The 15,404-nt window shown below is 39.5% G+C and overlaps 1 protein-coding gene across 3 annotated transcripts in view; it reads left to right on the top strand.

The window, feature by feature from the left end:
- The window catches only part of vta1 (vesicle (multivesicular body) trafficking 1), a 60,157-nt gene that overhangs the window by 2,905 nt on the left and 41,848 nt on the right, over window positions 1-15,404 (top strand). For all 3 annotated transcript variants that reach the window (XM_041958572.1, XM_041958571.1, XM_041958570.1), the window contains exon 2: window positions 13,744-13,838. In XM_041958572.1, coding sequence (XP_041814506.1) covers window positions 13,744-13,838 — 95 coding nt within the window. The remainder of the gene's footprint in view (window positions 1-13,743; window positions 13,839-15,404) is intronic.

Raw genomic sequence — 15,404 nt, 5'->3', positions numbered from 1 at the left:
CAGTTGAGTTTCTTCCCTGTCGTTTCATCTGTGCAGCCTTTGGTTGAAAATCTGATTGTAGATCTTATGGATATCAAATGTATAACATAGATCATATTGTTTTAAGGGTGGGATGTGGTATTGAAAAAGTATTCAAATATCAATCCATTTGGAACCAGCTGGAACCAGCTTGGACCTTCAGTAGTGTGAACCAGCAGATTCAGAGAATGCCATCTCCACTGCCCTCCACTTTGTCTTCACCCATCTTGAATCTCCCCCATGAAAGTGATTGGCAAACTTGACACTCTGGGCTTGAGTGCCGCACTCTGTAACTGGATATTCGACTTCCTCATTAACACGGCGTCGACAGTTCGGATTGGCGGTCATGCCTCTTCCACTCTTGTGCTCAATCGCAGAGCGCCTGAGGGCTGTGTGCTGTAGATCTGTCAAAACTGGCCAAAAATGACATTCAAATATTCCTTCTGAAAAAACCCCACATAGGTTCAAACTAGGGATGCAGGATAATTATCGGGCCGATAAATATCAGGCCGATAACAGGAAATTATGACGTCATTCCGATAAGTCCGATATCATCACGAATAGCCCCGATAACATATGTGTTTTTGTCAGCACGGCATGCCTCGCTCCCACTATACGTTATCCCGCTTAGAACACAGCTTACTACTAAAGCATTCAATAGTGTGACACAAAATACTGATTAAAACATATTTTATTGATTTAAAATGAGTCTACTCTCGTCTGTCACCGCTCTCACTGCGCAGCGGCTCTGAAAGTAAACACAAAGTTGCGAAGCAGGTGTTTGGTCCTCTTCAAACAAATTAAAAATAATGTACGGAAAATGCTCCATATTATGCCACTCAAATCAGCTGGCGATTTGTTATTGAGCTTGGTACATTAAGGGATTGCTCCTTTAGTCTGTGACTCTTAGGAACACCGCTGATTTTTCGCAATTGACCAATCAGAATTGAGTATTTAAGAGTGCCGTCTTCTAACTTGTGTCAGTACATCATGCACTGTGCATTATTTTTGTTGTCATTGGGTAGTGCACTTTTTCAGTTTGTTTAAATAGAAATGTTTGAATCTAACTTGTGTCAGTGCATTAATTTTCTATGTATATTTATTTTTTGTAAACTTCTGGAATGCACTTTTTCAGTTTGTAATCCTGATGCATGTATTTGCATCATTTCAAGGGGCCTTTATTTTTTATATCAGTAAGTAATGCACCTTATTTAAATTGATGTGAGGTATCAGATAGGTTTGTTTGATAGCTTTAAGAACATATTTGAGAGGCTTGCCAGTAGTTTTTCATTGGAAAAATAAATATCTCTTCATTTAAAGAGTCAAAACTGTTTTTGGTTTTGTTCGTGGTATTGATGTCATGATGTTAGGTATATGTGTGTGTTATCGGTTATCGGTATCGGCCTTTAGGAGCTGAAAGTTATCGGTTATCGGTATCGGTTTTAAAAAACAGTTACCGTGCATCCCTAGTTCAAACTTTTTGAATATATATTTTTGCACATTATGTCCATAAGGGGGCAAACCAATACAGCAAGAGACATACATATTTCAACACACTTCTCTTAAAATATTTACATACCTACACATTACAAAATAAAGAAACAAGATACGTGTTGTTGAATTTTTTGCATGTTTCAGCTTGACCTACTTTACGTTTTCAATCAATGAAAGTGATGATGTGTGCAGAGTTTCCAGTTGGTGCCACATGTCCTGCTTTACTGTCTCTGCTTTGGATTTGGGGTGGGCAGAGTGATGTTACAATCCAACCCCCGCAAGGTCACGGGATTCGGGCCTCAGGACTGCTTCCACGTTCTCACTTGAGAGCGACAGTTGGTGGTGATGACAAACCTCTGTTGCATCTCTCTTGTTCACATTTGGAACCCAAAAGTGTCTATTTTAAAATAATGTGCGTTTTACTTTTTTGAGTCTTTTGTTTTTAATTCAAATGTAGTCTCCTTCGGCAGTTGCTTTTGTTTGCATGGAGTTCCAGATCAAAGAGACAATAATCAAATTTGATTTAGCATGGTATAGTATGTTTTTTTTTCAAGCCCCCTCTTAATTGAATTTACAGAACAGATACTCTATTGTGATATATATTTTTACCATGACATTTAATTACATGCACTCGTTGTACCCATCTACTGAGCATCAGTGATATCGATGAGGTGAGGCCCCTGCAGAGAGCCCGGAGGATACTTAAAGACAATACCCACCCAAGCCACAGCCTGTTCACTCTGCTGCCATTTGTTAAGCGATACAGCTGCTGTGCTCTCAGACTACAGAGTGGTTTCTTTCCTCCGGCTGTGAGACTCCACAGTTCTCTGCCATAAATTACAGTTTATTTTTATGACTTGTTATTTATTTATCCATTTATATCGTTTTGGTTTTGTGAGTAGCATAAAGGGACAACAACTTGCATTTCGTTATGTAGCCCTGTGTTGTAGACGGACGCAGAAATGTACCTTGCAGTTTGCATTGGCAGATAGCCAATATTAAATGACTTGGATTGGGACCAGGGCCAGAAAACTTGATTAGGACATCCCAAATTAAAACTGTGTAGTCAAGATGTTTTTGATGGCATGATACATGTCACTTGTGTGCTTCACAGTGACTGGGCAAACAGAATCCAATCTGCCCAGTCTTGTAGTCAGACCTGTAGGTTTTAGGTTCTTGTTATGATTCTAGTCAGTTTGTGGTTGAAGGGTCTTTGTTCGCTGATCTACCAGCCCACCCTGTCACACCATTTCAGTTTCACTTTTCACTGTACATTTGTTCATCTTGACTTTACAGTGTTAATTAAAACATTTATCTCGAGGGCTGTAATTTTCAGAAGGCTCAGTTTGAGTATTACTGTCATGTATTTGTGGTCATTTTTTGAGTCTCTGATGTCCCTGGAAAGTTTCCTTCAGCCTTGCTGTGGAAACACAACCAATCAGAGACTCAACATGGCTCATTACTGATCCCTGGTTGGCTACAGATGACTGAGGGTGGAAGATGACAGGGTGAAGGAGAGGCAGAGGGCCAGCTGGGAAGTGGATTTAGCCCGAGATGAGAGTGGTGATGAGTGTGTGTGTGTTGGGGATATGCATGGAAACATCACGTTCTGTGTTGATTCAAGCCAAGCTGACTGTGTACGTGTTAACAATATACTCCAAAAGATCATTTCTTTTTCTTTTTTTCTGGGGTGAATTAGGCTAGTCTTTTCTCACATGGATAATGTTTGTGTGTTTGTTTTGTGGGTGATTGTAAATTGGCATTTTTTGACGGTGTGTGTTAACAGCATGCTTAAACACATTTTTAAAAATCTGTTGGTCGTGAAATCAGCCATCATGACAAACCCATGAGTAGTCATAACCTGCTTGAAACAAATTTGTGATGTGAACACGCTGTGCTGTTTCTTTTCTGTGTTTTCTTCCCCACATTTTTCCATTTTTTTATAAAACAGACACTTACACACATATAAAATGAACAGGCAGGGTGAAATATTTCCAGATTTACTACATATGTTGTGTTTTCAATAGCATGATAGCGAGCGGGCCTCCTCAACTCATTTCCTCAAGGTGAAAAGCAAGAGTCAGAGATGGTTTACCAGCTTTGAGGTTTTGGGTTTATTCTGAAGTGGTTGCTGTAAATAAGAATGAATTCTTGGCAGGTCTTAAGCCATTTAGTTTTAATGTTTGAAGAGGAAATGATCCGCAAATTGATAGTTGGACACTTTTCAATTTCCGATTGATTCCGATTATATTTCCAGCCTCAGGTAAAGTTCTGCCCATGATGTTGTAGACTATCCAAATGTGAACGGCGGAGGGTTCAATTGCTGTCCTGTGGTTGCCAGGGCCTTGGTCAAACCCTTATTCTTTGTTTTTTTTGTGTGTTTTAACAAGCAGTGTTCGGTCGTAGGGCTTGGGAGGGTCTTGCTTGTTTTGAAAACGAAATATAATATTCAGCCCACGACAATTTCATACTGTTCCTTGTAAATAATTAATGAAGTTTCCACCGCTGTTCCACATGCAGAAAAATGCCCATTCTTAATTTAGAGACGCCCATATCGTTCCTGCTGCTGTGTGATGGCTGCAGATATTTAATAATACATGAAAATAAACAGATTTTTCTTGTGACATGTGAATTTAATCATTAAGATTTATTAATCTAGCACATTTCAGACTCTGTGAAATTATACAGCAAAGTGAAAGTGGCTCAACTCAGTATACATGAAAGGTATTGTGACGTCGGAGGTGTGTGTGTGTGTGTGTGTGTGTGTGTGCGTGCGTGTGCGCGTGCACGTGCGTGTGTGTGCGCCTTGGTGAACTATACAAAGCCATCCAAACTGTGTCTTTTTCTTCGGAGCTTGAATGTAGAGAAATGTTTATTTAAAAAAAAAAATCTAGGTATCACACATTGCATCATTTTATTTCACAAATAGAATAATAAATTCCCAACCAGTTCCACAGAGATAGGTATACAGCTTCTTTGCTGAAAGATTATAAACGATGCTATACAAAAAATTGTTGTTTCAGTATGTGGTATCAGCCAATAGTGCAGCATTAGGCCAGTTAAATTTTGACCTGTCTGTCAAGATGTTTGTTTGTTGTCATGAAGGTATGGTCAAAAAGAGAAAGTTAACATTTGTTATTGTACCTGTTTGGACCCAAGTGTCACATGCTGTCATATTCTGCACTGAATCCCGAGAGGATCACCTGTCAGTCAAACAGTGTGGCTGCTGCTGTAATGTCTTTTTCCTCAGATAGGGTACTTAGTGGATTAAGTAAGAATCAGGGATCGGGGAGTTGTGCTGTTTTAATCGGAAAGAGCAGCGACTGCTTATTTTTTGTACACTGTGTTGGCTCAGTTCGCAGCAGATAAGTGGTTTAACTTTATCTCAGCGCAAGAACAAGCTTTTCTCATTGATGTTTGACGTTCTGTGATAGAAGTGATTGGCAGGGCTTCTAGGAAGGTGAATAAGGTTGTGTGGGAATTGATTTGGATTATTTCCAAGTCTTTTTACCTACAAAAAGCGTAGTGACATGGTGTTTTTTTTCTTTTGAAGACTTATTGTAGAGCAGTCGGAACCTTTGCCGGGTGCAGGGTGGATGTCTCTGTTTGGCATGCAGCCACGGTGGTGGCTGTGTGCTGAAGTGGACCAGTGATCCAGCCAGACCACTGGAGGTCAGCAGCACCATGTGTCTGGGCCTCTGAGTCTAGCTGTAACTCTGTGTGTGTGTGTGTGTGTGTGTGTGTGTGTGTGTGTGTGTGTGTGTGTGTGTGTGTGTGTGTGTGTGAGAGGCCATACGTTATCATGAGGGCATGTCTTGCCTAACAGAGTAAGATTGTGTTGTGTGATCTATTAAAGTAAAAGTCTGGTAATATTCAGTATTTTGTCAGTATCTTTGTGGAATTTTAAGCCTTTATTGAAGACAGTAGAGATGACGTGACCCAAACAAGTACTCAATATATATATATATATATATATATATACATATATATGTATGTATGTGTGTATATGTATGTATATATATATATATATATATATATATATATATATATATATATATATATATATATATATATATATATATATATACTGATATATCTTCTTCCTCTGAGCCATCCATTGTTGCCCAGAAAATATTAAAACACACCAATGAGCCTTACTGTTGCTCTGACTGACATGTTCCTTCATCACCATGAACACACATTAGATTATTTTGACTCAGTCCTGCAAACACCTTCCTGCTGCCCCAAATACTCTTGGGGCAGCATAGAGAACCAAATGTTGATTAATCCACTGCTGAAAATAGTCCCCAAAAAATATCTGTTGAGTTTATTTTTGTTTATGATGTAGACTATACGCTATTGACTTTTTCTAATGAGAATATGCTAAAAGAGGTGCTTCTTCATTTGCCTTAATCATCAGGCTGAATCAGATTGAGCTGTTGTGCCTCCATCCTTTTTGTTTGACTGTTGTTTGATGCATTTTAACCATCACTCGATCTCAGCCCTACGTCAGCAGGTCTATCTAAATTAGCCTGCTAATGCAGGCCAATATTTTACGTCACCTCCACCCCAGAACAGGCCGATCAATAGCGGGTTGAGTCAAAGCCATGATTTGTTTAGCTGTAATGAAGCGGTGTAATTCACCAGCAGCTCCCTGGCTGACAGTGTTTGGCTGAGTTTCAACCGCTGTTTCACGCAGATTGGATCATTGACTTTATAAAGAGCTGGAGCTGAGGCAGAGGCCCAGGTACCCTACCTCTGTCTCTGAGGGACAGACACAGAGTTCTGTTTGCTTTCATTTTACCTTTATGTGTGTACAAGTGTGCACAATGGCAGTTAATTTAAACTTGAAGTGGTTTCACTTGGTTTGTTCAATGCCTCTTCAGCTCACGTTTTACTGTGCTCTTGGTAAACCAGCTTCTATAGTCATCTCATCAGAACAAGTTTCTGACCAGCTACTTTTTGACATATGGAAACTTGTCAGTATTTCTGCAATATTTTATTAGATAGATAGATAGATAGATAGATAGATAGATAGATACTTTATTCATCTTCAAGGAGAAATTTGCAAAAAGGAGAAATTTGCATATTGATGTTGTATTTAGTCTCAACATAGTTTCTGAGGATACTGACAGTGACGTTTTTGTGGTGTAATACAGCTTTAATAGCTCTTACTCAGGGTCTCTGACAGAGATTTAACTCTCTAGTCCTCTCTCTTCGTTTCACTCTGAGCATATTCTCCTCTCACACACAGCTATTCTCCATAATAACGTCCTTGTCATTTATGTGACAGACTACATTGGCCCAGTTTCAGATCTGTACAAATTCTTCACAACCGACGTCAAAATTGCGTCGAGGCTGTGGCACTCTGCCAGCACACTTCAGTGTTAATTCTTCCCTGCGAAACATTTTTTTTTTTTTTTTTTACAGCGTAACTCTGGATGACAGCTGTCACTTTGAGATAGATTTTCACCATCACTAAAACTCCTTCTTAAAGAAGTGTTTAATCTTTCCTGAGCGATAACACAGAGCGTGGGCTTCAACTCCCTGAACTGGATACACGAAAACCTTTTTAAAACAGTCTACATGTAGCACTTCAGCAACACTAATGAATCATTACTGCCTTAATTTTGAAAAATGAATATAATTGCTGTAAATGATGATTAGTGGAAAGATTGGCAGCTTCTGATCTCTGTACAAATATTGATGGTTGTTTAAACGTCTGTGGAGACCATGTACATCCCGGGCTTTCCTGCTTTGATTTCCATTTGTGCAGTAATTGGTATTGATTGGGCCTGACATGCTGATATGCGTATTGTGCAGCCCAAAGAAAACACTGTCGTAACAAATGAACTGTATAAGTTCCTACTGCCAGTAAATGCTGAGGTTTGGCAGCTCACAGCCCCATCCCAAAAACCTCTCTGGAACTAAATAGTCTCAAGAATTAGAGAGCTAAAAGCCCCTTGAGCACTTTTCTGTTTGTGTTTCCATCTCGAGAACCACAAAGATTAGGGAAACTAGACTGATAACAGAGGAATCAAAGGCATGTATTGAGACATTTTTTTGTGTGAATAGAAGTTGGAAATATGTGTCTGCGTGCAAATAGAGATTAAAATCATCAAAAGCAAAGTTCAAAATGGCCATTTGTGACATCTTAACATTCTCCAACAAACAGACAAATACAGATGTTTGTTTGAGTGCCATGGCTGTCTTTTGTCATTGTTTGGTCAGTTTCAGCATGTTCAATTAGTGTTTGCCTGTGTTTGGTCAGTTTGCCATGTGTACAGTTACCCCGACCCTGCATATAGTACGCATATTCATGGAAATGCAGCTTGTGCATGCCCAGTATTAGCGATACACTCAGTGGACCAGCTCTGTATTTGTTGTCGTTACTGTGTTGAGTGAGGTGATTTTTAGCTGAAATTGCTTCATTTTGGAAACAGAATAAATCTTTGTAGAGGTGTGGGAATCAATCAGCTGTATGATGTGATATCAGAGATTTTCCAACTGAAACAGCTGGATGACAGCAATCAAAAGATTATTGAAAAGAAAACGTCAGAACTTCTGGTAAATGATCACTGTGCCGTAGGCCGCTAGTTTTAAGAGCACATTCTAATACAGCTGCCACAATCAACATGTTCCCTGGTGTTGGAGAATGTTCGACTTTTCTGCCATGGACTTTTAATATTGAGACAAAACCCTCAACAAAATGCTTCATGTAACACCCTCAGTGAAGTTGTTATATCCCTCCCGACCAACGTCCGAGCACACTTCACTTTCTGTCCCTGAATGCATTGGCCGCAACAGCAGTTGTCCTTCATCTAAAACTTACTGTTTTAGAGTGATGAATGGTATACAGTTGAATAGGAAGTAGCAAAACCACTGACACTCTAATTATGTGCATACTGGGCAGAAAAGAGGTGAAGCAGAGTGGAAAGCTTCATCAAACAATCATAGGTTATTATGACCATTTTGACCACTTACAAATACTTGTGTGCTGTTTTCTTCTTGGACCAAAACAGTGGACAAGTAGAAACATTTCCTGCTTACCACAAAGATTAAGTCGAAAAAACAATCACATCAAATTTCTCAAGTAAAATGACCTGTTTCATAAGGGTGCACATTACTCTGTAATGGGCAGTCATTTCCAAGGTTTTGAAAGAACAGTTTTCAGTTTCCCACTTCATATGTGAAGGATCTCACATTTATGCTGCATGCAGTTTACAGGTTTTTATTCGAAAGATTTTATTTATTATTTTCTTTTGGCACTAGCTTGATTAACAGCGATAGCTAAATGTAGTAGTTTACTTCAAAAAGTGTTTTATTTGACACTTTTATATACGATATAGCAAAGATGACAGACATGTGACGTGAATTATTTTTGGAAATACGACTAATGATATACAGTCTCCAGAAGTGTATGATTCAATGTTTTTCTCATAGTCTATAGTTAAAAAAGCAGACATAATTGCAATAAATTGTAGAATTTAGAATTTAGAATTTTAAAAAACAAAACAATTGAAAAACTGCAATACATATTGATTTGGCACCAAACTATTGTGTCAGGAGATAAGCATGTCGTTTTGTTTGATAATCAGCCTGCCTTCACCCCAAGATGAGAAACTGCTTCTGTCAAAAGTGACATTTATTATTGAATGACTTCAAGAACTCATTCTTATTGCTGTGGAATCACTGGAGGTACTCCAGAGCAGTGTTTGATTGAATGGGTATTGGTTTGGGGTGTTTCATAAAGCAAAAGTACCTTTTGAGCCAGGCTTACCAAATCAGGCTTATTTTCAGGGAATTCTGTTTTGTTTCAGCAAGTTACCATGGAAACGTATCCCTACGGTCCTACTCAGGGTAGTTTTCATTACCTAGCTGGATTTGCGAGATCACATGAGCCGAGAATTCATCTTGCCAGGGTTAAAGTTAGATGCTTGTGGCTAAACCATGGTGGTACAGACCAGGCAGCTACAGGTGTGAGACTGTTCTTCTTTACCTCTTACATGCTGTTGAACAAGCTGGTCTCCGGGACATTCTGGGCTTCATAAAATAAGATAAGATCAACTTTATTAATCCCCAGCTGGGGAAATTTGGTGTTACAGGCAGCATCAATAAAAATAGCAATAGCAATAGCAAAGGCAATGGAAAAAAATACGAAACAAGAAGTTGACTATATATGTGTACATTTTATACAAAAGATCTATAAAAAAATATGTATTGACAATGGGAAGTATTGAGGAATATTGAAAAATTGGATTGGAACAAAAAATTGCACATGGTTGATATGGATAAGTTAAAGTTCATGAACCAGTTGATTCCATTCACCTTGGTAAAACAGTCAGTACCTTCCATGAGCACCAGAGGGCTCAGGCTTTGGGGGGGACACTGAGGGGGAGCAGGCCAATCTTGGCTTAGTTGACGTTGTTCAGTTTCTGTGGCCTTACATCCTCCCTGCTGTCAAAGCCTTCTGTGTTACAGTTCATTGTCTGTGAACAGTCAAAGTGAATGTTGCACTGTATGGCTATAAAGCACAAAGGATTTCTTTGTCACTTGATGACTTGCTAACCGCCCGACTTGCTGACTGTTTGCTTCAGTGGTTCAAGACTTGCTGGCTGTTTGTCTCTGTACAGACTGGTTGGCCGCCTCTGTGGCTTCCACACGAGTACATGCACACATGTGTGTCATGCTGGTGTTTTTTTGGAAATATTGACTGGCACGGGGCTTGGCGGCTTGGCGGTGACATCCCATCATTCTGCCCTGTGAAGTGGGACATTGTTCTGTTGATGCTGTGCAGGACAGTTACTCTGTGCTATGACTCAAACACTAAACACGAGGTGGAAACAGAGGGTTTACCGTGCACAGTGTAGAGCACAATTCCTGTCTGGTAAACACCACCACATCACAAACATGTGTAAAAGTAGCTGGAAATAAGTTTTAGTGTTTTGTTTTTCTTTTTCTGGCAGCACCAGATGGTTAAGTTACTGCTTCAGTTCAACTTTAACAGTTTCAGTTACACCTTCAGCCTCTGACAAGTCAACAGAAAGCAACATTCTTAGTTTTATTTTTGGCATTTTGCATTTTATTAGGAAGAGGACATGGATAAGCATGAGGTCCAAGCAGATTTCCATCAGAGCCTGAGGAATAAACACTTTTTTGGTCTGATGCCGATGCAGATATTGTGGATGCATGATTCCTCAGGGAAGCAGAATTATTTACAAAAAACTGTATTGTCCAAAATGACATCAGTGCACTCAAATGGTAAACTTCACTGGGAAATTGATAATTATAAACAACACCAAGCATCTTTTTTCTGCTTCATGTTTAGCTTTCATATTGTGAATATCAGACAACATATACGCTGATACACATATATATTTTTAATATATCTTTGAAAGGCTTAGGTCAGCTGATAAAATTGGAAAAATCTTGGCACCAAGACTCAGTCAAACCTGAAGGCGTAGACATGATGCACATATTTTTAGAGTCAGTGTGGCTGATCCCTTCCATTGTTATGAGAGATATGCAGCATTTTTACAGTTATGGGAATCAATATTTTCTCTCTGATTGCTGATGAAGTAAATTCATTTAAAAATACACAACTTTGGCTCTGATGCTACCGCCTCTCTCTGTCTCTATTCCCTACTCTGCAGTCTCATATAAGATCAATGTTCGGCCCACAGCAATTTCTGATCAGTTACATGTCAGATGTAATAGCCTATCTGCACTAAAGGCTCCTGTGCTCGACAAAGACACAGGAGCTGCTCCAGTGAGCGAGCAGAGCTCTTTGTCAGAGGGACGGCAGAAGATATTGTCGAAGCTGTAATGAACATCACAATCTTATGATCACTTTCTGTGATTACAAGCATGCTGGGTCATAGCCAACAGAATCTCGCTCAACAGAGGTGAAAGCGACAGCTTTTAAATCAGTGGATCCTCCTCCTTGAGTAATGCACTTTGTTGCAGTGGTGTACAGCGACCCCCATCTGCTCCGAGTATGTACGTCCTCAGTGATGCCTCTGCAGTTTATGAGAGACTCTGCTCTCTGCACCACACCCTGCTGTAGACTACTAACTGAGGACAGGGACTTTCAATGCAAATGTAATTATTTTTATTTCATTTACCTTAAAAAGCTTTGGGGAGGTATTTTGTTTATTTGTTGAAATTTTCAGTGAACTATGCGAAATGGTTCTGGGAGCTCCTTGCACTTGTTTTAAAGATAAAATTGAAAAGATCTTCTTTTCAGCATTAAAGCAAACACATGCTTAAGTACTCAGATCTTTGACTGAAGTAAGAGTAGCAATAGTGGAATAAAAAGTAAAATATTTCCCTCTAAAATGTAGTGGAAAGGAAATACTCAAGTAAAATGCAAGTAACTCAAAATTTTACTTAAGTACAATGCATGAGTAAATGTGCTTAGTCACATTCTACCACTTCCTATTCTAAATTTTGACAGTAAGATTTTCGTTTTCAACTGCAAATATATATTGGTTCCAAATATCGGTCAGTTTCCTTGATTACTGATAAGGTGTCAGTATCACCCCTTAAAAAAATAAAGTATATTGCTAATTACAATGTCCATAAATCCACTTAAAGTGTAAAAAAAAACAAAAAACAAAAAAAGGATATCTCAAACAGAAATCTCTACTCAGGCAAGGCAGAGATGTGGTTTGACTCGTGTCCACCATTGTTGTACAGTGTGCTTTGGCTCTGCTCCTGTCGCTGTAACAAGTAAACTGTTACAGCGACAGAGGTAATCTCACCTGCCTCCATGTTATCTGATAATCCTCCCAGCATCCTCACAGACTGCGCGGAAAAGCAAATCTAAACCAGTTTCCCACGTCAAGTCTCGGATTGATGGTGCGGTGCTGACTTAGCTGTGCTGCACAAAGCGCATGCTGCCTGTTCAGTGTCGAAAACTCTATCATTTTACTCTGCAACTTTTATTTATATATGTGTGTGTGTGTGTATAAAAGTAATAGCTCTTTCTTGCATTGTTGCACAGCATAATCCCAACCACCACAAAACCACAGGTTTTTGCTTCCAGACTTGTAAGGGCCCTCACTTCTATAATGTATTCCTCTGCTGCTACTTCTCTAACCTAATCCCCACAGAGATGGGCTACGTTTAGGGTTACAATGAGTTTTGGAAAGGGTTCCATCTGTTAGTATGAACATGTCAGTAATTAAAACCACAATTCCAAAACAGTTGGGACGCTGCGTGAAACATATATAAAACAGGATGTGGTCATTTGCTAATCTTTTTCCACAGTACAAAGACAATATATTTAATGTTTTTTTTTTGGTAAATATCTGATTATTCTGAATTTGATGCAGCAACACGTTGGGACAGGAACATCTGGGAAGTTTGTGGAATGTTCCAAAAACACCTGTGTGGAACATTCCACAGGTAAACAGGTTCATTGGTACCAGATGATGATTGGGTATGAAAGGGGAATCCTGGAAAGGCTCAGTCATTCACAAGCAAGGAGTGAGGTTCACAGGATATTATTATGTTGGCTCAGGAACATCCCATAGAACCATTTTCAGTAAATGCAGCTTGTTGGTAAATGATGGCATTATGTTTTAATTTACGTTTTACACAGTGTCCCAACTTTTTCGGAATCACAGTTGTAGTGTGAAACAACATCATGTGAGCTCAAACAGATGATTGTATGTCTGTTTTCATCAGGTTTAATCTGTATTAGGTTAATCATGTAAATTGTTTATCTGCCAATCTGCAGTCCAACTAATCAAACCAGTCATTCAGTCAGTCAGAAAGTCAGTCAGTAAGAGTAGCAGACAGTCATATCTCTGCATGCTCTCTGCTGCTGCTCAGGTCATCCTGCTGCAAAGTTTGAAGAGATATCTGACTGCAGAACTAATTGACAGATGAGGGATTGTGGGAGTTGGAGTTCTGACAGAGAGCCTTCTCTGTGCGATCACGCCTGTGGTGGCTCAGGTGGAAGTCTTCTTGGCCTTTTTCCTTCTGCTCCGGTGTGGGTTTGTATTTGATCCATTGCAGAGGAGAAAGAGACATCCACGGCTTGTCTGGGGGCTGCTTCGCTGTGAAAAATTCATCAGGACTTTGTGTAATGAGTCTTCCATATGACTCGGCCAGACCTTTGAACCAGGCTGCAGAGGAATGGACTTTACTGAGCAGTAAAAGATGTTTAATTCTGTCCACCTTTCATCTTTCCTCTCTACATCTCTCCCCTCTCCTGTCCTGCAGGTCGGCTATATGCTATGCAGACAGGCATGAAGCTGGACAGTAAAACACCAGAGTGCCGAAAGTTCCTGGTCAAACTCATGGACCAGCTGGAGTCAGTAAGTTAGACCTACTTCAGTCCTGTCTCTGCCTGTGTGGGGTCCTGTGGTGCCTAATAGGGGGGTGATAAGGAGAAAATCCTCCATTGCAGTCCATGTAATTTTTATAATAGTGGTCTTTTCATGTCAAGTGAATTAGGAAACTTTTGTCAGATCCATTTTGTACTAGTTTCACATCTTCTTTAGTCGATGCAGTTTGCTGAGTTCTTATTGAAGTGTAGATGTTCAGATTGGCATTTTTCTGAGCACTTGAAGGACTTCTTGTCCACGTTGTCTTAAATGTAGAGACTGGAAGTGCCCCTTTGAACTTGGAAATAGTAATGGTCGATAAATTGTAATCATCAATGTGATGCGCAATGAACACATCACAAAATGTAATGGAAAGAATGAGAAAAATCATTTTATATAGTTGCGACAAAGCGCTTAAAGTTAACACCCACCAAGTACCAAATGTGCGTACATTTTCCATTTGGAGAGAAAATCTCAGAAGGCTACAGGCCTCACTGGAAGTAAATGTTTGTACTAGAATAGTCATGTAATAAATCTACACTGAGAGTCTTTACTGTGCTTTGGCTTGCAGGGACTTTGTGATACATTCAAGTGCGTCTCGTAAACTCAGTAATTTATACAATGTTTTGGTGTCTCACACGCAGACACATAGTCATAAATAAACACGCTGTATCATAGACGTCTTCTGGGAGAGCGAGAGAGAGAGGCAGTGCGCTAGCAAGAGCTCATCACTTCAACAAACTTTCAGAAGTGCAGCCACATCTGCGAGTTCGTTGCTGCATTGTAAAAAGGAAGAGCGCAGCCTAAATGTGAGATACCCGGTGTGTTTGAGGTGCATATCGAGGCTGTCCTGCATAAGATCTGTTTGATAAAAAATACTGCAATGCTGTGTTGCATCAAATCAATTGATATTCATTAATTGTAATATTTTCTTACAGAATTGTTGAAATTTTATTCTTCCACCACATGATTAGACACTTTGTCTGATGATAAATGGGCACTGCAGTATCCCATTCATTTCTACTTAGGCAGATTTTAGAAAATTTTTAAAAGAATCTCAGCAAATTCTTATTAGCAAAGCCATATTCTTCTAAAGTGTAATATGCACACTCTAACATCTCTCTCTCAGCAGCATGTATGGGTCCTTTTTCACGGAGTGAAAAAATTAAACTTCCCCTTCGGCGATCAGTCAAGTAATTATTTTTCTTCTTAATTAACATCAGCTTGTGAGCATGTTAACATGCTGACTTTAACATTTAGCAAAGTACATCCCCACAGAGCCTCGAGCATGGCTGTCGACTTGTAGTCTTGTTAGACTTCAATATAACATCTAGCATTTTGTTGTGTGTCATTTGGATCTATTTTCAGTGTACCCATTAAGTACAATGTCAGGATCTAACCACCAACGGCCCTTCAGTGGCATTCCATCAAAAAAAGAAAGTTGGATCGTGGACTGACCAACACCTGCAGAAGGTACACCTGCTGGGGTGTTGCTACCACTACTTAGCAGTGTTGATAAAATCTCCCTTTAACTTAAATGTTACATACTAATGTTTC

This window comes from Chelmon rostratus, chromosome 18 (assembly GCF_017976325.1).
Source record: "Chelmon rostratus isolate fCheRos1 chromosome 18, fCheRos1.pri, whole genome shotgun sequence".
Taxonomy (NCBI): Eukaryota; Metazoa; Chordata; class Actinopteri; order Chaetodontiformes; family Chaetodontidae; genus Chelmon; species Chelmon rostratus.
Note: the sequence above shows the minus strand (reverse complement) of the source record. Positions and strands in the feature narration are given on the sequence as shown.